The sequence below is a fragment of the Alligator mississippiensis genome, chromosome 10 (genome assembly GCF_030867095.1).
Source record: "Alligator mississippiensis isolate rAllMis1 chromosome 10, rAllMis1, whole genome shotgun sequence".
Taxonomy (NCBI): domain Eukaryota; kingdom Metazoa; phylum Chordata; order Crocodylia; family Alligatoridae; genus Alligator; species Alligator mississippiensis.
In genome coordinates, this window is record NC_081833.1 from 51,655,155 (window position 1) to 51,681,320 (window position 26,166).

The following is a 26,166-nucleotide window of genomic DNA, read 5'->3' on the forward strand; positions in this document are numbered from 1 at the left end:
TGGTAGTTTTCTTATGGATACGGGAGAACACAATTCACAGGATACAATATCACAAAACATAAAATACAATATCACAAATTATAAGGCACATAATCATAGAAATAACCTTAAACCATGAAAAGGGTCTCCAAGGTCCCCGCCACATTTCTGGGGCCTGGATTACACTCTAGTGACCCGTGAGGGAAGACCTTATTGCCCTTTGGGCCTCACACCAAGCCCTCTAGGCAGCCCACAAACTCAGAAAAGACCCTCCCTGAACCTCCTCTCCAGGAACCCCTTTCTAGCCAAGAAGGACTCCCCCTCCCCTGTGGGAACCCTATTCCCCAGCAACTCACAAATCTGATGCCAAGGTGGGGGCCCTCGTCCCCTCAGGTGAGTGGCTCCTTGTTCAGAGAAGGCTCTGGAACCTCGGGCTCCTCCTGGGCCACCCCCCCTTCAGAGCCTTGAGCATTGTCACATGCTCTTGGGGGCTTTGGCCCTTGTTCAGGGTTGGAGGCCCAGACCACTTTGCACAGCTCTGGGACTTGGTCAGCACCTGGACCCTCCATGCAGCAACTCCTGCACTGGGTTACCCGCCACGTGCCAGAAGATGGAGCCTCAAGCCAGTGCGGATGGCTCCCAGAGCCTCGTTGGTTCCGTGCACCCAGAGCCCTGGCTGCACGCCAGGGATTGCAGACCCGAGCCTCTTGCTTTCAGGGTCTGGCTCTGTGCACCGTGCTATGTGCACCGAGTGGCTGGAGGCCTGAACTGTCTCACACAGCTCCCAGGGTCTCACCCCATAAGCCGCACTGTGCACCAACTGGAGCTGAACCTGTCTGCTGCTCCTGTCTGGTGAGAGGCAACCACAGAGACTCTTCAGAGTAGCAGCATCTTCCCACTAGGCAGCTCTTCTCCAGCTCTTGTTACTCCCGCTCTCGTCTCTGTCCCTTGCCGTGTGCGCCGCGAACTGGGCATGCAGCTCCTTTTATTCTCTCCGGAGGCTCCACCCCCGCCAAAGTTCTGCCAGACCTGCAGAGTGCAGGCTTAAATCAGGTCTGGGGCTCTCTACCTCACCTGAATAGGGGCAGGGCTAGCTCCTCCCTGCCATTACCCAATTGGTGGACGGGCTCCACCAATCATACTGAAGATTCTCCAAGACCGGATGTGCCAGGCTGTATCAGTAAGTCCGCCACAAGCAAAGTCAAGGTATATCACATCCATTGCTCTTCCTGCATCCAGAGCCAGTCACCTCATCATAGGAGACAATCAGGTTGGTCAGGCACGGCCTGATCTTGTTGAATCCATGCTAACTTCCTAATCACCAGGGATCCAGGTTTTCCATTTCCCACAGAACAACGGCGTAAACTATGGATTTTCCCCCTTTACTAAAATGCAGATTTCTCATTTTAGCAGAGAAACCTATGGATTTTGTAGTTTTGCAGTGAGCCCTCTGCAGGCTGGCAGAGTTCCAGACTGCAGAGGGCTGCAAGGGAGCAGGAGGAGGGTGGTCAGCCATGTGCCTGTAAATGAACATGGCCCCAGGCAGCCTGGATAGCAGCTCCTGCAGGTAAGTGAGGGGGAGGATTGATGCCCCCATAGGGAGGGAATTGGGCAGGGCTGGGGCTGAGGCTACTGCCTTGCTGGAAAGTGTGTGGGGCTTGGGGCCCGGGGCTGCAATGTGTGGACTCAGAGCCCAGGCGGGGAGCAGAATGAGGCCATAGGTGGCTTGTTTCGGGGTGGGAGGTGGGGTCAGCTCCCTGCCGTAGCGTGCTCTTCTGGGGAGGCAGGGGGAACGCACGCCCAGGGCCGTCCCTGGGAAGGCAGGGGGTGCGAATCAGGGCGACCGCCCTGGGTCCCGCACTTTGGGGGGTGAAGCAGCGGCACTGCAGAGCTGGGCAGAACGTTGGCTCCACGTCCAGCTGCTTGCTCCCCCTCCCCTCCTCCAATGCCACTGCCGGCATCAGCAGCAGCAGCTTCTTTGGGTCCAGGGCCCAGAACGGAGCAGGGGCGGGGCCCTGCATGGGCTAATTTGTTCAGGACCTCGCATCCTGCTCAGGTCAGCCCTGCCCATGCCCCCCAGACTGTGCGCAGGGCAGGGGTGTTCTACAGGCTCATGCTCCCTGCCCTGCTGCCCTCCCCCAGGCCTCCAAAGCACAGCATGTGCAACCAGGCATTGCAGGGCACAGTGGGATCATGCAGGAAAACTGCTTGCCTCTGTGAGCTCCATGCTGTCCTGGCAACAGTGTTATAGCAGGAGTGAGGGGCACAAGCAGGGCAGAGGGGATTGTGGGGGGACTGTGGAGGGGGGCCTTTAAATTTTAATTATTTGGGGGAATTTGTAATTTTTCGGAGAATTTGTAATTTTTTTTTTTTAATCAGGGAAAACGAGGATCCCTGCTAATCACCATCTTCTTCAAGTGCTTAGAAATGGATTCCTTGAGCACCTACTTCATGATTTTTCCAGGGACTGAGATGAGGCTAACTGGTCTGTAGTTTCCCAGATCTTCCTTCCCCTTTTTAAAGATAGGCACTATAGGCCCCTTTTTCCAATCATCTAGGACCTCTCCTGATGACCATGAATTTTCAAAGATGATGGCCATCAGCTCTGCAATCACATTGGCCAACTCCCTCAGCACCCTTGGATGCATTGCATCTGGCCCCAGGAAGTTGTATACTTCTAGCTTTTCTAAACAGTCCCTAACCTGTTCTTTTGCTACTGTTGGCTGCTTACCTCCTCCCCAAACTGTACTGGCAGGTACAGTAGTCTGGGAGCTAACCTTGCTTGCGAAAACTGAGGTGAAAAAGACATTGAGTACTTCAGCCATTTTCTGCATCATCTTGCACTAGGTTGCCTCCCCTATTTAATAATGGAACCACTTTCCCCCTGATCTTCCTCTTGCTGCTGACATACCTGTAGAAACCCTTCTTGTTACTCTTCATGTCTCTTGCTAGCTTCAACTCCAGTTGTGCTTTGGTCTTCCTGCTTTCATCCCTGCATGCCCAAAAAATACTCCTCCCTAGTTGTCTGTCCAAGTTTCCACTTCTTGTAATCTTGCTTCTGGTGTTTTAGCTCACTGAAAATTCTCTGCTAAGACAAGCTGGTTTTTCTACCATACTTCCTAGTCTTCCTATGCATCAGGGTGGTTTGTTCCTGAGCCCTCAGTAAGATTTATCTACAGTACAGCTCTCCTGGACTCCTCCCCCCTTAGTCTGGCCTCCCAGGGGATCCTACCCATGAGTTTCCCGAGTGAGTTGAAGTCTGCTTTTCTGAAGTTCAGAGTCCTTACTCTGTTCTTTCTTCTTTTCCTTAGGATCCTGAACTCAATCATCTCATGGTTGTTGCTGCCCAAGTTGCCATCCACTACTACATTTCCCCCCACCTTTTTTTTTTTTTACCATGAATGATTTTCCAAGCCCCAGTCCAGTACTCTAGTACAAGAACATCCACTCTACAGGTTGCCTTCACAGTTTTTCCAAAAGTTAAACTCACCTACATGCATGTCTGTCTATATACTTAAAAAAATAAAAATCAGAGCTACTATAGTCCACAACATGAGTTGCAACGTAGCTAATATAACTACAGTTCACTGAACCTCAGATTTTAATTTCATAAAACACAGCTTACTTTTTTTAGAAATAAAAGCTAAAAATGAAAGTTTAAGCTGATGCATTAAAACAAAATTCTTTCCAGCAATTTCGTCATAGTTTCCTGTAGCAGTGTCTTGCCTACACTCAAAAGAATGAGACAGCCCCTGCTTTACTCTGGTAAGGGTCTAATATTACAAATTGTTTGATTTCCAGCCTTAGCCTACCAATGCAGAACAATCGTTTAGATGCCTCCTCTGCTATAAATCAAGCAACAGGTTCGGGATAGAGTTTAAAACGTTGTTCCCTGTCCCTTATGAATAAAGATGCTCCAAGAAACATCCATTAACATTTCTTAGAAAAAAAGCAAGAGAAGACTAAGAACCTAATCTCAGGAAGAAGTATGTAAGGAAATCTTACCAGACTAACAGATCAGTGTAATAAGGATCATAATTGCAGAACCTATAATTTACAAGTATGATAATTCTGGTATCCTCCTTTCCACCAAGACATAAAGACCTATGTGATAACATAGGTAATCATCTTGACAAACAGATCTTGGGTTACTGATGTAACTCACATTCTTGCCACCTTTTGCTGTTGAATTCATGTTATGCAACAGTTATGCAGAGTTGGGTCTGGTCACAAGGGAGAACCATAAACAACATGAACATGCCAATTAGGGCTGTACAAAGCTTTGGTCGTTGATTTGATTCGGCAGAGATTCAGCCCGATTCAGTGGCCGACTCTCCAAATCCAAATCAAATCAGGAGACCCTTTAATCTCTCTGAATTGAATCGGAACCCTCTGAATTGAGTCAGAGAGATTCGACGATTCAGACATAGACACAGCTTTAAAATGTTTTTTCTACATACCACAAGGTACCAGGTGGCTTGTGAATGCTGAGATGCTGGGGTGGATGGAGTGTCCCACAGGAGCACGGGAGGCTCCCCAGTGTACTCGGCAGCAGACCCAGAAGTGGACCAGAAGCGCTTCTGATCCACTTCCGGGTCTGCTGGGGAACGTGCAAGGGGTGGGAGCACACAGGGCGACTAGCACCTCCCGGGTATGGGGGGGCACCCAGGGTCCCCCTGTGGCCAATCACTGAGCCCGGGGGGGGGGGGGGGCAGTAGCTCCCCTATGCACTCAGCAGTGGACCCAGAAGTGGACCAAAAGTACTTCCAGTCCACTTCCGGGTTCGCCACCAAACACATGGGGGGCCCCCCCCGTGCTCCTGTGGTATGCTCCATCCACCTCACCATCACACCTGGTACCTCAAGGTATGTAGAAAAAAATATTTAAAGCTGTGTCTATGGCCAAATTGCTGATTCTCTGAATCAGCATCGAATCTTCAAATTCAGATTCGGCCAAATCGAATTGGGACAGTGATCCAAATCAACAAACCACTGTCCCCAATTCAGGCCAAATCTGAATCGAATACGGCCTGTTGCACACACCCCTAATGCCAATGTGAAATGAAATCTTCCCTCTGAATAAGCACTGAGCAATCCCAGATACACTGTTAAAAGACCTACAACTTCTAATAGCAAATGTATGAGCTTGGCATTCCAGTCTTAAGGGCCTCTTCCACTGGAGCTTTCCAAGCACCTGTAGGCAGTATTTATCTCTCTCTTTTTCAGAGTAAGAGATTCAACTATAATTTCAATCATAGGTGCTGACTTTTATATTTGCTGGGGGAGGAGGGCAGCCCAAGATGATTCCCCCTCCTAGCAACATAGCTGGAGCAGAGCCAAACGGAGCCCATGGGGGCACAGGGGGCAGAGCCCATGGGAGCATAGGGGTGCCAGTGGGCTCCCCACTGTGACCACGGGGTTCCCTGCCCTGCTGCCCTCCCCCTGGAAGCCCTGCACCAGCTGTGCTGCCATAGTGAGGTGCCCCCTGACCACTCATGCTGCCACCCCCGCTGCTCCTGCAAGAGCAGGGGGCACCTCACCACATGGAAGCACAGCTGGCGCAGGGCTCCCAGGGGGAGGGCATCAGAGTGGGGAGCCCCAAGACCACAGCAGGCAGCTGCATCTGTCCTCACCCCACACACAAATCTAGGGGACACATGCCCTCCATGCCCCCCTTCCTGAGATTGTGCGCAGCAGCAAGAGCTGTACCCCCACCCCCACCCCAGATGAGCCATCCATGGCTCTGTCCTGCTCCCCACCCCAGCCCTGAGCCCCATACCCGACCCTGGCAGGGCAGCACCCTCAGGCCAAGCCCCTGCCCCACTCCTCCCCTTACCATGGGAGCCTCAATCTGATTCCCTCCCCCCGAACCTGAAGAGAAATAGTCTCCACTTCCTTGTGTCTGAGCAAGCTTCTTTAGTTAGTATTGAGTTGAGCATAGACTTTGGTCTCTACACTATTACTGAATAGCAGTGGTAGATTCAGGAGGAATACAAATATATGGACTATTCCCCTCCTTATTAGCTACAATAGACAATAATGGGCTACCTGCCACTGTTTACATTTTAACCTGCTTTTTAACTCAGACAGAATTTCCCCAACATGTCTTAGAATTAACTAAGAAAAATAATTCTTTAAGTACCTTCCAGATGAAAGTGTTCATCACCAATTGTCTCTCTGTAGCCTTCACCAGATGGATCCTGTACAAATAAAAGGTACAAAGAAAAAACAGATGATTTAATGACATGTTTACTATCTACAAAACACTGAAACATTAATGAGACATGTATTTTGTTGCCAAAGTAATTGTAAGCATTGTTAGAAGGAAAAAGATCTCTCTTCAAAAAAAAACATAATCCCTTTCACTACAGGTGCTTATGTGGTGTAGTTGGTTATTTTTGAATGTGGTTAACATGTTTTTGGGCACCACTTTAAAGTGAAGAATAGAGTGTACCTGGAGAAAAGTTAATATTCAAATTAATTTACAGAGCAGATTAATATTTAGCATTTCAATCTTCTGTAAATCAACCAAGATAAAAATCACCATGAAATATCAGTTATAAAGGAGAAATAAACCCCTTCCTTTCCACAGAGGAATGCTGCAGTTTGATTCTACCACAAAGAACTCTTCTTTCATATGGCAGAGATGGGGGGGGGGGGGGGGGGGGAATAAATGCAGCAGCAACAATGAGGCTCAGATACAGCTGCCTGTTCCTTCAGTTGTGAAGGCAATGAGTTTCTGTCTGAGTAGGCAGTGCAGTCCGTAGTTCTGCAGATAATTTTATGCCAGAACTGAGAAAAAACATCCCTAGGTGATGATGCTAAAGAAAGAAGCAATAAAGTGCATCAGTGGGATTTGGAGATAATCCCACTTGTAAGGAGCCTAAAGAACCTAATGCTGGTTCTTCTGCTCCAATATTATAGGATCTTTGCCACCCCACATGCAGGAATCGCACCAGTCCTCATAATTTACACCTCTGCCAACTGTTTGCAATGATCCAGGAGTAACATAACACAACTGGCCTTTACAATACAGTCACATACATACCCTTCAATAACTGTTTTCGGTAATGACTAGAAAGAAGTAGTAAGGTACAGTTCTGAAAGGCTGAAGTATCCTACACGTGACTACTAGAGCTTTGCTAGGGAGACACCCAAGAAGCACAAACCTAACTTGGCACTTACCAATTGCAGAGACAGAGAGCTTGTTGCAGGTAGGCATGGAAACAAATGATAGCCTGGTTGTGTTAATTAGCTTATCTAGCTACACACATGGCATAACTACTACAAAAAGATTTACCCCAGAATTTACTATACAATAAAATTATATTATAGATACAGGACCAGCTCTCTCACACTGACTATCTGAAAAGGGTGCTTTTATGGTACCTACTATGTGGTTGGGGAGACTGTTTGAAATCAGCAATGGTTCCTCCAGGACAAAACTGACCAGGGACACAGACTCAGGTCTGCTACTCAGATATAACTCATGCCACTGTACAATTACTCCTCACTTGCTGAGGGGCAATTTTACCCTAGAATACAGTGACTTACACTGGCTTAAGAATGCATATCATGTGTCCACTCCACTTTTACAACATTGTAAATGTGTGTCCAAACCCCCTTGTTTGGGTTACTTAATCATGATACATCATTTAGAGACTGTTAGAGGCTCAGATCTTTACTGATCTTCGGAGACTAGTATATTCCCCTACTACGGAGGTTGTCAACTGGAGGTACATGTACCCCTGGGGGTACTTTGAAAGGTCCCAGGGGGTACACGGAGACGGACCACTGCCACCCCGCGGCTCTGCCTGACAGGAGCAGGGCTGAGGCAGGGTGAGAGCAGGGCTGCACAGACATAGCACTGCTGCTCGCCATGCCCCTGCTCTGTGTCTGGCCACTCACCACCCTCCCCTCCAGGAGTACACTTACAAAAAGTGGGGCTGCCAGAGGTACACTTACTAAAAAAGGTTGAAAACCCCTGCCCTACTATCTTCTCAGGAAACAGCAGTTATTAGCGAGGACCCTGGTTTTCTCTGTTTAAAAATTGTAAATTCTCTGATAAAAAACACAGATTCTCCGATTAAAACCCCCCAAATCCACAATTAAAATGAAATGCAACTATATAGATAGGTATCAACTGAACACAATGTTTTATTGATAATTTTATTTATAATTTTGAAGCAATTTGGAAGCCTACCAGTGTCTCAATCACTATAATAAAATTAACTCTTAAGCACCTATACCTTTTTTATATTTGATTTTGGGTTTCTTTTCATGGAAAACAGAGCTCCCCCTGTCCCCTTCACTCACCAGGATGCGGGTCCAGGCCCCTCACTCCCAAGCCACAGGCCCCCATCCCTACTGGTGCCCTTCACTCCCCACCCATAGCCCTGCCAGAGGGAGCCCCCAGCTACCAGGGCTTCGGGGCCAGGGACCCAGGTCTGCAGCCCCCTGCAGCAGTGCCCAACCCCCAGCTGCTGCCCACTGGAGGCGCCAGATGCTGCAGCAGAGTGGAGTGTGGAGCCCAGCTCCCCCTTCCCCAGTGGTGGCACAGCCGGAACGGAGCCCATGTGGGGGGAGGGGGGGCGGCAGCAAGTGCAGGCTGACCACTGCAGGCTCTCCACCCTGCTGCCCTCCCCATGGGGCCTCCAAGACCCAGCAGGCAGGATCCAGAGTGGCAGGGCAGAGCGGGGCTGGGTGAAGAAGCTCAGTGTCATCGCTAGGAGCCCTGCACCGCTATGATGAGGCACCCCATGGGTCCTGCCCGCTGGGCCAGGGGCGAGGAAGGCAGCAGAGTGGAGAGCCCAAACCCACAGCAGCCAGCCCACCCCTACCCCACGCACAAATCTGGGAGGTGTGCGCTCCCCACTGCCCCCTCCCAGGAATGCATGTAGTGGCAGGGAGCTAGCCCCTTCCCATTCCCTGGACAAGCCACCTGCGGTTCCATGCCACTCCCCTCAAGGGCCCAGGCATTCTGGCCCCAGGCCCCAAGCACCACTCAGGCTGGGCAGTAGCCACAATCCCAGCCCTGTCCAACTCCTTCCCCTCCCTATAGGAGCCTCAATCCCTACCCTCCCCCACTGCCAGACATACCTGCAGGAGCTGCTTTCCAGGCTGCCTGGTGGCCATGTGCACATAAATGTGCACACATGTACATGGTGCCTCCAGCCTGACTGCCCTCCTCCCACTCCCCCAGCCCCTTGAAGGCTGGAACTCTCCCAGAAAGCTCTTTGCAAAACTGGAAAATCTGCATGTTTCTCCATTAAAATGAAAAATCCACACTTTTCTCACTTAAAAGGGAAAAGCCACAGTTTTTTCCATTTTTCCACAGGAAATGTAAAACCTGGATCCTTGGTTATTAGGCAGCAGTTACTAAAAGAAATAGGATGCTGGAAATGCTTTAGTGCTAATTTATTCATTCTCACTTCCCTGGATATTTAGTAACTGATTCCTCCTAAGCAGGAATATTGAGTTATCACCTCTGTGGATCCTAGAAAAGAGCCCTGTTATTTGTAGTTCATCATATTTGAAGTTAACCTTAGCAAGCAGCAAACCTTGCTTTTAACATTCCACCAAAGGGGAGTAATTGCCACTCAGTAGCTCCTGTGAAAGAACAGGGGATACTTACGCGATGCCTCCTCCCAGCTCCAAGCTCAAGGTCTCCAAGAGTAAAGACTCCACGCTGCAGTGGGAGCTGCCAGCACATGCCAGACCTGCTTTAACACTCTGCCAGGTGAGGCGGATTGGGGAATCACACCGGTCGAAGCAATATCTGGGGCCGGGCAGAGGGCCACAGGGGAGAGATGGAAATCGGAAGCCAACAGGCGGAGTAACACATGGCTGTGTCTCACCCGAGACCGAAGAAACCCCGGGAAAATAAAGAAGAAACCAGTAGATTTGAGGGCACAAGGGGGGGCCTCATCCATGGAGAGGGAGAGTGTAGAAAGAAGAATATGTGTACTCTCTCCCTCAGTTTAACTTTGTTTGGTTAACTGATCACCGGTGCTTGCTAATGAAGGCAGAGAAGCCAGCAACGCAGATCAGAGGACGGGAACGACAGGGTTTACTTCGGACCCAACCCAGTTCCCTCTGGGTTTTGTTTTTACTTTCTCTTTTACAGAGAAACAGCAAGAGGCTTTCCTCCAGTGTCTTATCAGTGCCGAGAGTGGCAAGGATCCACCATGGAGAGGGAATATGAAGCAGATGCTTCCACTCAAGGTATCCCTTGCCCGAATTGTCTCCCCAAAACGATCAAGCCAGGCAGGGCAGCAAAATAAGTAAAGAAGAGACCCGATCGGCCCTAACAGAGAAAGTGCAGCTGCTCAAGGGAAGACAAACCAAGTAAAGGAACTGGCTACACCCTGACAAACTCAGAAAGGGACCTTGTTGGTCCAAATAAAATCTCTTTTCATTCCTTCAGTTCATTTGACACCTTCTCTTTTCACCGGGGCGGAGGTCGTAACGCACATCAGCAACCAGTGGCGATTGAGTGGTGGCACCAGCCTCTCCCTCTCTCCTTTACATCTTCAAGAACCAGCAAACAAGAAAAGTCATGGCAGGTGGGAAAAAGGGAGGGAGAGAGAGAGAGAGAGCCACCCTGAGGCAGCTACGCATGGGAAAAAGACCTGAGAACAGCTGTCGGGTGTGAAGACACGCCCCTCTTCTCAGTAATGACCTGACAGCTCCCACGTTAAATATTCCAACATTAGCACTTTAAGGACTGGATACGGTTTCCAACTTTGGCACATATTGTCATCCTCATTGTAACAGGGGCCAGTCTCGGGGTCAGTCTGTCATTGGCCTGTCCACCTGTTTCCGGACCAACTGCCTGCCTCCTGGCCTGCCATGCCTTGATAATACATAATTATAGTGTTAATTAGGCAGGAGGCTGCCCATTCTTGCCCTGATGCCAGGGCTCCATTCCTCCCCTACACCACAGCCCAAGCCTCGCAGATGGCATCCACAGTTCTTAACATCACTGGCCCCACACTGGGCCCCAGAATCCTCCAGTCCAGACCCCAGCTGGATCCCTCCAAACAGGCGACTTACTCTGCCCTCATTTGGGGCTGCCTATCTCCCTGAACTCTTCCCCCTCTCAGGTGTGGCCTCCCTGGAACCTTTGGCCATGCAGGCCCTGGCCTCACCTCCAAGGCCAGTTGGAACCCCAGGCCCTCAGCTCTGGGCATCCCTCGTGGTGAGCCCCTGGCCCTTTTGAACCTTCTGGTCCTGGCCCCAGCATTCACCAGTCAAACGTGTTTGAGTCAGGCTTCTGAGCCTCTAGCCCACTCCCTAATCTGGGTCCGCCTTCTTGTCCCTACTATGGGGTAACCCACCCCATCATAGAAGCTGGGGTTATTAAGGTACCCTGACCCACCTTTCACCGAGGTGGTAACTGGCCTTGCACTTCCTGGGGACTCCCGTGCCACCAGGAGCCCCACCAGGCCACCTATCCCTGGCAGGGTGCAGTTTTAAGTCATGCCCAGGACCAGAAGCCACCAAACCACTCCCTTAAGCTCCTGCCCTTACCTCCAGGATGTTGCAGTCAGCCTTGCAGTCAGGTGATGTTTCTGCCTGGCCTGCCAGCAGAGAACTGCTTTGTTTATATAGGTGGCCAGAAATCTAAAATAGCCGCTGCAATCAAGCACCTGGTGGCTGCTTGGCTCAGCCCTTAAAGTGGCAGGCACCAACAGTGCTCTGCCATATTCATCTAGACCTGAGAAACTGTGAAATCTATTTAGCCAAAATGACTAATCTTTAATTGTTGCTATTATTTAGACATACTTCAATTTGTAAAAAATATTTTCTTTATAAGGCACAAGGTATTTCACTATCTAAGCAAAAATGTATACATAAATTAATACAACTGCTTCTTTAAACAGTTTAAATGGGAGAAAGATAGGGAAAGAAAGATTAAAAAGACAAAGCAAACAGTTAATATTTTAGGAGACAGACTCCTATTTTCTTGCTTTTAATAATTATATGCGCCTTATGTAAATATTTTTATGCTAGTCTTAGTTTCATTCCCTATCTAGCTCCTACTTATTCATTTAAATTATGACAGTAAGTTAATACAAACTAAATTTTCAATTATTAATCTTACCCTTAAGCCAAATAACTAAATATCGCCAACTTCTGGTAGTGTGTTTTTTGTTGATGGGATAAAACTGTAATATTAGTACTAAATGGCACAAAAATTGACAACCTAGTCCTGAAGTTGACGACAGCAACATTTGCACATTTTAGTGACATATCTAGACAGCTGGAACTCATTGGTTGCCAATTAAATTTGCTCTTTCATGTCAGTAGGGTTATGACATGCAATATTTCCGATAAACAGATATTTACATTACAGAAGTGTGGGCAACTAGTCATAACATATTTGCTGTTATTCAAAGTTCTTATGGGAAGAAGTAAGCCACAGAAAACTGCACTAATCCAAATACCTCTATTGGTTTTGCTATGAAAAACCACTGCAAACAAGTATCAGAATATCTGTTAGTACCCCAAAGAGAGTCATCATAATCTGTAGATGTGCATAATGCTCCCTGACTCAGAAAAGCAATCTGAATAATTTATGTCCATTAATAATTAGAATTAACAAAAGTGAGAGAGGCAAGTGTTGAGGAAACAATCCTAATTTCAACGCAGAGTTGTTCTAGTTATGTACAAGATTTAAAAGAACAAATTGTTTTAAAAGAACAAAGAATAATCCCTGTCCTATGCATGTGATGGGGGAATTCATTTACCCAGCTATACAAATTCTGAAAATTTAACACAGCAGTAGAGCAAGGTGATGATACAGAATATAATCTTGAAATGGAAGAATAGAGTAGTCAAATGGAGAGAGAGCAGGATCACTCATTGGAGGGAAGTACTTCAAAGAGAACTCAAAGGAATGTTTTTTTAAAACACAAAGGAAATACATCATTGCTGAGACAGCAGTTCTGATGGAAACCAAAACAAGACCCTCACCCTACATCATATTCTCTTAGCATGAACCCATCTATTCTACATAGATACAGGTGTTGGCAGTAGCTGAATGCACTCAGAACTGGTGTCGAAAAGGGAAAGAGCAACCACTGAATAGGCTTAGGTAGCTGTATATCATAGTTCTAACATTATGTTTTAAATCACAACACTGCATTTTCCAGCTGGAGCACTGAGTCGTGAAACAACCAAAACCAGATGTACCCTGTGAAATACTATATAAATGAGGTCAGCGAATGTTTGAGAGAATAAAGAAAAGTAAAGTTTATGTAGAAAGAGTATTCCAGTGTGCCATTTCTACAGGTTGCCAAGTAGGATCATATCTACAATAAGTGTTTGCACCTTGGTGGGAGTTTTCCAGATAAATAAGTTAGCCTATGTTAGCTATCAACACAAATCATACAAAGCAGCTAAAATTCAAGCTCAGATATCTGCTTCAAAGCTATGAACAGCTGTCGGGCTGACTTCAGCAGCATGGACCCATATATTGTACTTTGATAGGTGCCATTGTAGTCAACTCTGATTTAAGAAGTGAGGATAGAGAGAAGAGTTAATTAGCGTAACTCCCTCGGAAATGCAGCTGAATCCATGCGCACAAGAGGAAGAAAAGCAAATCTTAAAATCTCCCACACTCTAGGACTTATTTTCGGTGGTAACAGTTGGACAATTGCTCCTATTCCCATTTGCAACCCAGTCATACTCTATGCTGAATTCTGAACACTGGGGATTTTATTCATTTACAACTTCGACCTAAGCCCTAACCACTCTTTTTAGTTTTCAGACTGATACAGGTCTCCTGAGTTGCTTAAGGCCACACACTCAGGCTAGGGACCGAAGTTATGCATAAACCTGTTTAAGTGATCAGAAACTGGTTTAAACCTGTAACAGAACACAAGCTCAATGCACATAAACCAGTTTCAAAATGGCTGAAAATGGTTTAAGATAAACCTGGATGAATGTAGTATCAGACTTAACTGATTTGGGTCAAACAGGTTTATGAAACTTCTTTCCCAGACCCCTTCCTGGTTCAAGTTAAATCACAGTCCCCCAGCATCCCGGCATGCTTTCCAGCCCTGGGCTGGGTTGGGCTGTCTGCTCCAGAGAGCATGGTTGGCTCTGCCCCTCTGCTCCCTAGCTGGAGCAGTGAAGGCTGGTTGATAAAGGTGGGTGGCAAACCCAGCTGGGGATGTAGCCCAGTTTACAGTGAGAGAGGAAGGGCGACTGCCCCCCTCCTTCCTGGCACACCCTGGCTGAGGTCTGGGATCTGGAGGGTGGGGAGGGGTTAAACACCCCTTCCCCCACTCAAACTTACTGCTGGCTGCAACTGTGAACTACAAATCTCATAGGAACCTGGAAGCAGGAAGAAGAAGTGATGAGCAACCCTGCAGAGTCCTCCTACTGTAATTCTGGACTGCAAATCCCAGAGACCTCGGGGACAGCAAGAAGAGGAAGTGAACATACAGCCAGAGAACTGTGCTCTGGCACCCCCCAGCTTCTGGCCTGAGCCACTGCAGGCATGCGGCTGCATTTCCTGAATCAAAGGTAAATGTCTGTTCACTTCCATTTCAATTTAATCTGTGCATTTTAGACTAAGCTGCAAAGACTGAATCAATTCAGCCTTGGGCTTTTTGATTGTCTGTACTGAGCCTCACACCTGGCCTTTGCCAGCCTTCTAGCCTCCCCCTCTCCCAGCTGTTTCAAGTGCTGCAAGCAGAATTCACTTCCTCTCTTCTCATTCAATCTCCAGAATTCTTCCCCTTCAATACCTTCATTGGTTCCCTTTCTGTTTCCACATTAAGATTAAGCTCCTTGTCTTCACCTCCTAAGCTCTGCCCAGATGCACTTATCTTTGTATTGGACTCCAGGTGCAGCTCCCAGCTGTAACTCAGAACCATTTCTGCAAAGCGTTCTGAGTTACAGCGTTACCCCAGACCAAACAGAAGTTCATTATTAGTTCCAGAGGGGGAGGGGAATCTAGCTGTGGGCTGGGAGCCTGCAGCCAGGTTCCCATAGCAGCAGCCAGGGTTCACTGCCAGTGGTCACTGTTTTCAGAACGGAAGAGGGAAAGGCAGCGGAGGGATCTCATTCTTGGGGCTCCCCAGCTGATGCTGAAGGGTGGGGTGAGCGAATTGGAGCCACCCACCTCAGGAGGGCTCCAAGACACCCACCACACCCTCCAGAAGAGGTTGAAAAATCCCCAGACTGAACTCCATCCACTCTCTTTCCCCTCTCCCAGTCTGAAAGCAGCAACAGGCTGAGAGCTCTGCAGACACAAGTTACAAAAGAAGCTACATTTTGAAAGTCTTCATCTCATACCTTATGCAATGAAGGATCAGATTTTCACCCAATCAGCCATTTTGAAGCTGTCTGCAGCTGTGCACTTGTGCTTGGTCACAGCTATAAACCACTTTCTATGAGTGAAAATTGCCACTTCTGTCTGTTGTCCTTCTCCCAGTTCCTTGGATACCCTATACTCTGCCAGTACCATATATCTTAGTCTTTGACTTGGTATCGTTCTCTAACTCCTGACTTTATCCCTTTCTCCTAACCATAATACCAGGCACCCAGCACATACAGATCACATCTACATTAGGAAAAAAAAAATGGAAATTGTGTATTAACAAACACATTTAATTAGCATACTGCTAATTGTATAAATGAGCACAGCTGCATTTATAACTGCTAGATACCTACTCTATTCTAAGCATAACAACTTCATTAATAGTATGTTACTAACATGTTTTAAACCTTCAAACATCTCCTTAAAACCCTTTTTGATTAGCTTTCGGAGACTTGATTACAACACCAAACTATTCTAGAGTTCCATGACCCTCACAGTGACAACTGAGCACCTTGTAGAGCAAAAAAGATACAAGAGAACATATCTGTGAAAGGAAATAAAACATCTCCTCCCCACATACGACTGTGGAAATAAATTATACAATTTTTCTTCTTATTTAATCTAATATAAATAAAATTAGGTTCTGAATATTCTGTTGGAGAGCTAAGGCACCAGTCTCCTTCACAAATGGACTTGGGAGTAGCAAGATATGTGGTCATTTCTGTTCCACAATTTCAGGCCAGCTACTGAGAAAGCTCTCTCTCCAGGATGCTTTCTTGAGGAAGCCAGTTCTATTGCTTTGAAGAAATGGATGCCTAAGAGTACGAGGACACTTTCAGGCCTAATTTATTGAACACTTCCTTAAAAAGTTTTGAGAAGTGTTTATGGATTAGATCCCGATACCTCCATTTTTGGATGCTAGATTTACAGAAGGAAAGGCATATCCCAAATGCAGATGCTTGTTCAGCACTTTCTTAAAATTGTCCCCCGAATGGGCTGGATTCAATATCACTAGTCCCATTGGAAAAACTAGGCCATTGTAAACCAAGAGTGGGCAAGAGATTTTCAAAGGGAGCAAGCAGATAGGCATCTAATTCCTATTATTTACTTTGTGAATGACCCCAGGACACAGCCTGTGTTGAAGAGTGAGCAGCACAGGAATTGTCTTTGCTTGCTCATTTTACTCTAGGATAACTAATGCATATCAGATAACTTGAGGTAAAACACTATGCCAATCAGGTACATTAGTTTTGCTATGCAGTAAACTTTCCAGGTCAGCCCAGTACCTCCAACTCAGTATTCCAAGTTGCTGCAGTGGAAAGTTAACACATCCCTTGCTAAAGCTTAGAATCATAGAAAATTAGGGTTGGAAGGGACCTCAGGAGATCATCTAGTCCAACCCCCTGCTCAAAGCAGGACCAGCCCCAACTAAATCATTCCAGCCAGGGCTTTAAGCCAGGCCTTAAAAACCTCTAAGGATGGAGGTAACCACCTCTCTAGGTAACCTGTTCCAGTGCTTCACCACCCTTCTAATGAGAAAGTTTTTCCTAATATCCAACTTAAACCTCCCTTGCTGCAACTTGAGACCATTGTTCCTTGTTCTGTCATCTATCACCAATGAGAATACTCTAGCTAAGGGACAGGCAAAATACAGCCTGTGGGCCAGATCCGGCCTGCCAGGCAATTTCATCTGGCCAGCAGGTGCCCACCAATTAACTGTACCCAACCCACCCTGTGCACCTCACTCCCACCCTCGTGGGTGGAAGGGCCCAGCCCAGCCAGGATGCAGCTTCTGGGCAGGACTGCTGTTGCCACTGCTGCAGCTCCCAGGGGACCTGCTTGGCTTCCCCAGCATCCTGCTCACTCCAAGCACCAGGTAGGAAAGTGGTGGGGGTGGCGGGGGTGGGAACTCCAGCTGGACAGAAGCACGGAGCATGGGACTGGGGCTGGTGGCAGCACGGAGCCTGCACCCAGGGGGGAGGTGGGGGCATGAAGCTTGGGTGGGCAGGGTGTGGGGACCCCACACTGGCACACAGCTCCCACTACCAGCAGCAGCAGCAGGCAATGGGGGCCCTCATGTCCCGCGCAGGTGCTGCTGCCTGGAAGCACACAGCTCCTGCCAGCACTTCACATGGTGGTGAGGAGCGCAGCCAAGCTGGCTCACCTCTATTGTGTGGGGCTCCACGCGGTGCACATGCAGCTCTGCACCATGTGGGGAAGCCCTGCACTATGGAGCTGGCTGCCTTCATCACTCCCTGCTGTGCAGGTTCCGGGACTCCTCTGGGAAGCAGGGGCTGGGGCTCCCCTCCACTTCCAGAAGAGTCCTGGGACCTGCACAGCAGGGAGTGATGAAGGCAGCCAGCTCCATTTTGCAGGGCTTCCCCTGGTAGCGCAGAGCTGCACATGTGCCACACAGCCCCGTGTGATAGAGGTGAGCCGGCTGGGCTGCACTCCTCACTGCCACATGCTGCTGGGCGGCTGTGCCTACATGGGGTACAAGCTCCCCCAGCACCCATCCCTGCTGCTGCTGCCGCTGATGGCAGGGACTGTGCACCATTGGTGGAGTGTGGGGGGCCCCCCACACCCCCCCACCCTCCCTCATACCCTACAAATGCCACAACCTCCCAACATATAACATACACACCCCACATACCCTATTGCTCCCACACACACAGCAACACCCCCTCACAAACCCCATCGGGGAGGGAATTCCAATGGTTAAGGTCAGGGGTTAGGGGCAGGACTTCCAGTCCCAAGACGGCAACCAGGGGGCAAGGGACTTGGTCAAAGGGCAGGGCTACCCTTGCAGCCCTCAACAGCTCACCAAAATTCATTAAGCCGCCCTCCACCCAAAATAATTGCCTACCCCTGGTCTAGCTCTAGTAGTGATGTACAGAGGGTGCATGGGGGTGCACATGCACCCCCTGAGAGTGCTTCCCACTTACTTGATGGGCAGACAGGAGCACCGGTGCCCCCTCCCCACCCCACCCCCGCAGTCAGCAACTCGGGGAGTGGAAGCGCTAGATGTAGCACCACGGCCACTTCCCGGTCAGTGAGTTTTGCTCCTCTCAACTTTCCTGAGGCTGCTATGGGAACACCTCAGAGACATTTTAAACTGAAGAAATTCTGTCTTAAGGGCACCAAGTTCCTGGCAGGAGGTGCCTTAGTGATGGCAAATTCTTCCAAATGTTCCCTTCATATTGCTTTGGTTTGCTTCAGTTAATTCATCATCTATGTCCTGCTACCTGTCAGACATGAAGATAGCTGAGTAATACTACTATTTGTGTACGATGTGAATGAGAAACAGATGAGAATCATCTATATAGACTGTTAGCATTTAAACCCTAAGGAGTGTCACAGTTTCTCACAATGGCTGCATATAGGGCTCAACAGGACAGGAGAGAGAACCATACACGAGAAAGGGTCCTGAAGGCCAAGAATCCAATACTCAAAGACAATTATAGCCACAGAATTTCAGGGGCTCTCTCCTGACTACATGCCACTGCTCATGCAGCAAGGGAGACAGAGCATTGTATAATCAACCATATTAAATATTGCCAGGGGGTCAAAGAGTGTGTACAGAATATTTTGTTGCTGTCTAGATATCCCAGGAGATTGTCCTTAAGCACCATCAATTCTGTATCTCCTCTATATTCTAACCTGAAACTTGACACATCTAGGATACTACCTGTAGACATGCACTTGAAGATGGCGCTTTGCTATATTAGCAACTTGAAAGCATAAAAACAATACCATGAATAGATGTGCAGCTATCACAACTGCACTCAAAATTTAAGGACACATTTGTACACACACTTTTGAAAAATCAGGCCTCAACATTAATTTGCTGCTTGGGATTATCTGACCCACTCTTACATTTGATCCTTTCTGCTGTCAACTTTTTCCATATTTTAAAGCACACCCTGCAGAACACCACACGCCCTACCAAAAAACAGTCAGTGGAGGAGACAAAACCACATAAGCAAACACACATTCATGCCTTTATGAGTTCAAGTTTAATGTGTTATGTTTTGTTTTCTTGGGGGGGGGGGGGTCATTGAAAGTTTTGAATGCCTTAATGATGAAAAGATCATTTGGATTCCTCTTTCTGTAAGGCAAATGCAAAGCAGCTCACAGTTGGAAGAGGAGTTAAGATGACTTCAACTATACCAGTATTGAAATATATCTCACAACTGCATTAACTCAATCTATTAAGCAGCAGCATCAAGCCGGGTGCTTTGGATGAGAAAGATAAATTCTACCAACCTTCCTGTAATTTTTTCTTCTCTAACATGAACAGCTGGTATTCAATGATCCATTACAACTGAATAATTGCTCCTCAGCTTCCAAGAATGGAATCTCTTCATTTATTTTTATGCATTTCTCTTTAGCTTTGCAATATAGTCCCAGCAGGTGGAATAGTTCAGAAAACTGAGCAAGCAACCCCCTAGAGCAGTGTTTCTCAACCCATGGGTCATGACCCAAAAGTGGGTTCAAAGAGTATATGAAAGGGTAGCAAACAAACTTTTAAAAATGGATCAAACTTTAAAAATTGATTCTCCTTTAAAGGAGAAAAGCATGGGAAACCACAGATTTCCCTTGCAGGCTGGAACCCGTGCTGCCACTGCTGAGCCTGGACCCTGGGCTGGCTCCAGACTCACTCATCGGGGCCGAGCAGCAGCAGCGGCAGCAGCAGCTGGGCAGAAACTCCTTCTCCTCCTTCATCACCACCTCTGGGCTGCCCAGCGCGGCAGCACTGACAGTGTGGAGTAGCTGCAGGGCAGCTCACCAGTGGCAGTGAAGGAACCACACCACAGCCTAGCGCAGCGCAGGCTCCAACCGGATGGAGCAAAAATTGCCCAGCAGCAGTGAGGGGGAGGGGCTGCTTTCCCCTGTGCTGAGCAGCCATTTCTGCCCAGCTGCGGCTGCTCCCACTGGGCAGATTCAACAGTTACCACAACATTGTGCAGCTAAAGAAAGAATTACAAAAAAAGAAAAACACCACTAATAATGGAGAATCAGCGCACAAGAGGCAAAGAGAACCTTGCACCATTGTTGTGAACCTTCCTGCTGATCTAGGAGTAGGAAGAGATCTGTTGTGATATGAAGGAAGTCCCATAAGTCACCTTTAGTAGCAACATCAGGTTTTAAGAGAGCATGGAAGTGCATCTTTATGAAAAGCACAGAGACCCTCTGCAGAAGACCCTGAAAGAAGTAGTCAAGGAGTGAAGGCACTTTATGTTCCAGGAAAAACTGCTGGTCTGTGTAAAAGAACTATCTACTGTGGTCTTGTTCCACTCGCATCTTCACCATACCCTTCCAACATGGTAAAAAGATAATAAGTTTCAAGTCCCTCTGAGGTACCCAGGGGAATAAACTTCCACCCTCTACCTCCCCTGTGCAAAATGAAATTTCTTTTCTATCTAGGAGAACTTTTATCATCTTTGAATTCTCTTCAGCCTGAAGAAGGGTGTGTGTACCTGAAAACTTGCAAAGAAAGAAATTATTTTGTTAACTATTTAGTTGGTCTTATAAAAGATATCGCCTCTTAACCAAGAGCTTTAAGTCCCTCTGAGATATTTTTCATGTGGCCCTCAACCTAGGGAAGGCCATATCTGTAATGCAGAAATATAGGTTTTCTATGGTAAGTCTTGCAATTACTTTTTATAATGACTCATATAAATATGCACAGAAAAAAGTTGTCAGCCTGATCTGGGTAGATCAATTAATTGAAATGTAAAAGTTCTACTACAACTTGGCAGAAACTCTACAGAATACAGTATAACACAAATCTGGCAGATAAGAGGAAAACAAAGAAATTACTGCAATTTTGACATTTTTATGCATTCCTGAAACCTGCAAAAGCACTGGTCAGGCCTCACCTGAAGTACTGTGCCCATTTTGGGTTCCACACTTCAAGAACGATGTGGACACTTTCGAAAGAGTACAGTATGGGGCAACAAAAATGATCAGGGGTGTGAGAGATGAGACTTATGAGGAAAGGCTGAAAGAACTAGATTTAGCCTGGAGAAGACTGAGGGGGGATTTGATAACAGTCTTCAAAAAGCTGAAAGGTGATTATAGAGAGAATGGACATGAGCTTTTCTGTGGCTCTAGGGGATTGGACTAGAAGCAATGGACTCAGGCTGCAACAGGGAAAATTTAGGCTGGAGATTAGGAAGAACTTTCTGATTATGAGGGTAGTCAAGCGTTGGAATAAGCTACCTGGAAGTTGTGCAATCTCCATCCCTCAAAAGCAGGTTAGAAAGACACTTGGCTGGGATGGTTTAATCTGGAATGATCCTACCTCGAGCAGGGGGCTGGACAAGATGACCTCATGCAATTCTTTCCAGCCTTACAGTCCTATGATCTAAGATAGGCTTGTCCAACACACGGGCCGCCATGCAGCCCGCCAAGCTATTTTCTGAGGCCCACAGTGCTGCAACGGGAAACAAAAGTAAACACTGTTTACTTTCGTTCCCACCCCTTGTCCCTCCCCCAGCCCCTCAGCAGCTTCCTAATGGCTGCTGAAGGGCTGGGGAAGGGACAAGGTCCCCACACGCACCACGTCAGCTTGATGTTGCTGACGCGGTGCAGCTCCTCCCCTCCCCCCTCATTTCACGGTGTCCCTTCTTCACCCCACCCCTCCCTTCCTCATTTGCATGCCAGCTCCTCCACTCTCCCACATTGCTGGGTTTCTGTTCCTAGCCCTGCCCCTCCCTTCCTTATTTGCATGCCGGTCCCCGCCGGCTGCGTGGGCTGGAGCAAGTCACGGTGCAGTGGGCGGGCGGGTGGAAGGGGTGTGGATGCCAGCTTGGAAAGATGCTGCAGCCGGGCCTGCGGGAGATGCTGCTGCCGCTGCTGCTGTGGCTGTCGGGGCGGGAAGCCAGTGCTGCTCCCGCCTCCCCGCATCCGCCCGCGCCCACAGACATTGCGCTGGGGGTAGTGAGTCGCAGGCCCCAGGGAGGGAGGGACCCCTGCCACTTGGGCTCGGGCTGCCCCGGGGGCGAGGGAGCAGGGGGAGTGTCCCTTCACATCCTGCACCCCCCGTAGAGTCCCCACATGTCCCCCTGGCTGCTGAGCCCAGGCACGCAGGTGTGGGAGCATCCTCGAGGCTTCCCAGGTGGTAGGGAGAACATGGCGGAGTCAGGCGGCACCCCTTGACCCCTGCGCCCCCAGGCCGCGGCCAGACTGGACAGGCCATGCGAGCGCCCACTCCTGCCGGCCCACTGGGTGATAAAAAGTTCATGATCCAGCCCCACATTCAAAAAGGTTGGACACCCCTGATCTAAGACAACTTGGTCTGGATCTACACTACAACTGAAATGCCGTGGGGGTATGGAGGGAGGTGTAGAACGGGAGATAAAACTGAAAACAAACCTTTTCAGGCGATTCAAGGCTCTTTAAAAGCTTTTTCTAGGTCTTTCAAAATCACCTGTTGTATTAATACTTCTCATCTAATGATTTGTGTAGCTTCAGCCTAACTAGGGTGGTGGAAATATAGCTGAATTCCCTATTCCAAGGCTTTCCCATGGATAAGTGCCCTACCTTAAAATGGCTTAGAAACAGGAATGCAGGAATAGCTCCTCTATGAAATCAATGGTTATACATAAAGTTTTCTCCCACAATAAATGTTTCCAACATGCTCCAGCTGAAAAAGATGATCTACAGTTTTCAAAATGAAATTAGACTAAGACAAGAAAACTACCTGCTGCTATTTTTCCATTTGTTTTAAAGCACCTTCCAAGGAATGTACGTCTTCAGTTTAGAGGTATATGTATTCACTGCACTTGGTCAAGCTATCCTTTAAATGCTTTGGTCCTGCCTTTATTGGTTTCAGTGACAAATCAATTTTGCAGAACCAATTTAAAGGTGCAGGCGAAGAAGAATCTTCACTCCCTTTCCCTAATGAAGTAGCTCAAAAAATCCCCCAAAATAATACAGCAGATAGATGGGTACATTTTTTTTTTTAATCAAATTTGATTTTCCATTCAGTTTGCTTTTATTTTAGATCTGATTTCCAGAAGGGTCTTTAAAAGAGGTAGCTTCTATGTGCTTTGAGATTGTAAGATGTATAAAATCTCTCCAAGAGACCAAAGGAAAAATATAAGTAAGTACAAACTCTCATTTTAGATTAATGTGCTCATTGAAGGCGTGACCCAAAAATCACAGATGTCATTGGAAGCATGCAGCATAATATCAAAACTCTGCCTGAAGTACACAGAATTAGACACATGCATCAACTTCAGTGGCCTGTGCATTAGATCCTCATAGACTTATATTCTAACATAATAAAGGGCTTCGTCCGTCTGTCTGTCTGTCACACGCTTGGAGCATTCTGACTGGTTACTGAAACAACCAATCAGAGTGCTCCAAGAGCATTACGGACAGGAGGCAGTGGCAGCGGTGCGCCTCCATGATGGTGGGGACCCTCGGCCCTGCTCCTTGGTGGCAGTGGTGGCGGCGTGGGGTGCTGACAGAGGGGGGCAGAGGGGCAAGCTTCCCCCCCTCCTCCTGCTCCTGGGAAGCAGCAGCGACATGGGTGGGGGGGTGGGGTTAAGCTTAGCAAACTCCCCCCAAACCCCCGTCATTCTTGACAGGCAATTCACTAATATTTCAATATTTTTTGTGTGTGTGACAACATGAGCTGGTTCTCTTTCAACATGAACCATTATCCAAATAATGGGGAGGGGGAGAGAAACAAGAAAACCCCAATGTTTTCTACCCTGCTCCATTTTATAACCCTAAAACCCTGCCAGCAGATGAGCACAATTCATGTAGCTAGTGGTGGGGGAGGGAGTCAGGCAAGCTGGATTCAATTCCTTCTCCACTTAAGAAAGTAATTTAAAGAAATTAAGACACAAAGAAGTTTATCTGTAAAAAGGAATTAATGATGTTTACTTTTGTAAAGAGCTCTGAGCCTATGTATGAAAACACTCTTCTACGTATTATTACTCCAGCTAGGAAGCACAGGTGTGCGACCCTGGAGACATACGCTGATGTTGATCCATAAATCTATCAACAGGAGGTGCTGGTAAAACAGATGGCTCACATTCCTCTGTTAACCACAACTCCCTTTCTCTAAAAAAACCCAGGTATGTCAACTAATCAGTCTACAACAGGCCAGAGTTTTACTGGGCCAGGAAGTCACAGCAAAGAACAACAAAGCCAATAGCACTACTTCTAAAAAACTGAGCCAACAAAGAGCTTCAGAAAGAAAAGGCTACTTTCACACCTCCACTTCCCCACCTCCCCCTAGAAAATACGTAAGGCTGACACGATGAGCCGGCAGGAAAGAAAGCTAAGCTAAAAAGTCTAAGGAAAAAGATGAAAGTGGGCCCTACATAAACCTACGTGCAGTACAATATCAAAACCATGCCTGAATGCCAAGCAGTGCTAAGTATACAGAATTAGACACACTTTCAATTGTATGCAAAACCATAGCCACACACTATTTTAAAAACCTGAATTACATGAGCCGTGACATGTTGACCTCCAGAGTCAGAGGGATTACAAGTACATATACCTTCTAACATCTTTTTTTATTATTATTTGAGAATTACCTCTGATATTAGGAATTTCAATTGCCTATCTTGATAGCTGAAAATTGAGGACACTAAAATTTCCTTGTAATGTTACTGTAGCAACAGCGACTATTGAAGGATTTATGCTACAGAATCTGAATTTGAAACTGTTCTGATACAGTGTTTTAGCAAGCAGACAGTATTGCAATACAGGGACCAGTCTGCTATGCACATTTCCATAAAAGGAATCATAGGGCCACAGTACCACATCAAAGCTAGAGTTTAGCAGATTTCCCTCCCCCCACAAAGTCTTTGAGACGGAGACTTCATACTCTAGAATTTAATATCTTTTTCCTCCCTCCCCCCATCAGCCCTTTTGTCTGCGTCTCTGTTCCCTAAGAGCTAACAGATGTTGATGCCATGAAGTTTCAAAGAAAACTTTTGATGCCCACATAACTCATTACAACTAATATATTCCAAGAATGCTTGTAGCTCAGGAAACACCGGGGTGAAAAAACAGGAGAGGGGGCAAATGTCTACACTGAATAACCCTTGAGAGAAAATAAATAGTTGACTTCAAAGTCACTGGGGAATTCTTTAACAAGCTCTTTCTTCCGCAAAACACAGAAAAAATTCATTTGAGCCTGGAATTCCCAATGGGGAAAAAACCCCAAATAAACAGCAAAGCGGAGGAAAGTTTCAGATAGGATGCCTGTTTCAGTCATCAGCAAAATGCAATGTTCTAAACATGGCAAGCAGCCTTCATTGTGCCTAGTCATGAAAGCACCCCAGCAAAACCCAAAGGTAGCAATGACTATAAAAGATTCACACCCTAGAGCCCAAAAGGAGCCTAAATCTGCTTGCTTGGCTTAAACAGTCATCAACACTTACAATTATTCAGTTCAAAGAGCAGTTTCTAAGCAGTGTCTTGCAAAATATTCACCAAAGACTACTTCACAGGGGAAGAAAATATTGGCTCTTTCAGTGTTGTGGTAAATGCCAGACAATTGAATTTTGAGCCTAGGCTGGGAAATTTGCTTATCCATTTCTTATTTGGCATCTCTAATAAATCACCTCGCACAACCTGATGCTTCATTAACACAGCTGTTCCTGCCTTTTCTTCTGGTCAAACGCTTCCTGGGAGCCACCAGGGGTTCTGGGGGGGAAAATGGGAGAAGGAAGGGAAAGAGAATGAGAATGCAAGCACATCTATCTATTCCCACATCTAGAGGGTCATGCTGCATTGTTGTACACAATTCAGGATTCAATCTTGCATTCCCGATGCAGGCAAATGTCCCATTGAAGTCTGTGGGAGACCTGCCTGCAAGAG

At 47.3% G+C, this 26,166-nt stretch overlaps 1 protein-coding gene across 3 annotated transcripts in view; it reads right to left on the reverse strand.

Moving 5' to 3' along the window:
* Positions 1-26,166, reverse strand: part of NKD1 (NKD inhibitor of WNT signaling pathway 1) — a 169,044-nt gene that overhangs the window by 62,407 nt on the left and 80,471 nt on the right. For all 3 annotated transcript variants that reach the window (XM_019497491.2, XM_006273214.4, XM_019497492.2), the window contains one exon: positions 6,121-6,178. In XM_019497491.2, coding sequence (XP_019353036.1) covers positions 6,121-6,178 — 58 coding nt within the window. The remainder of the gene's footprint in view (positions 1-6,120; positions 6,179-26,166) is intronic.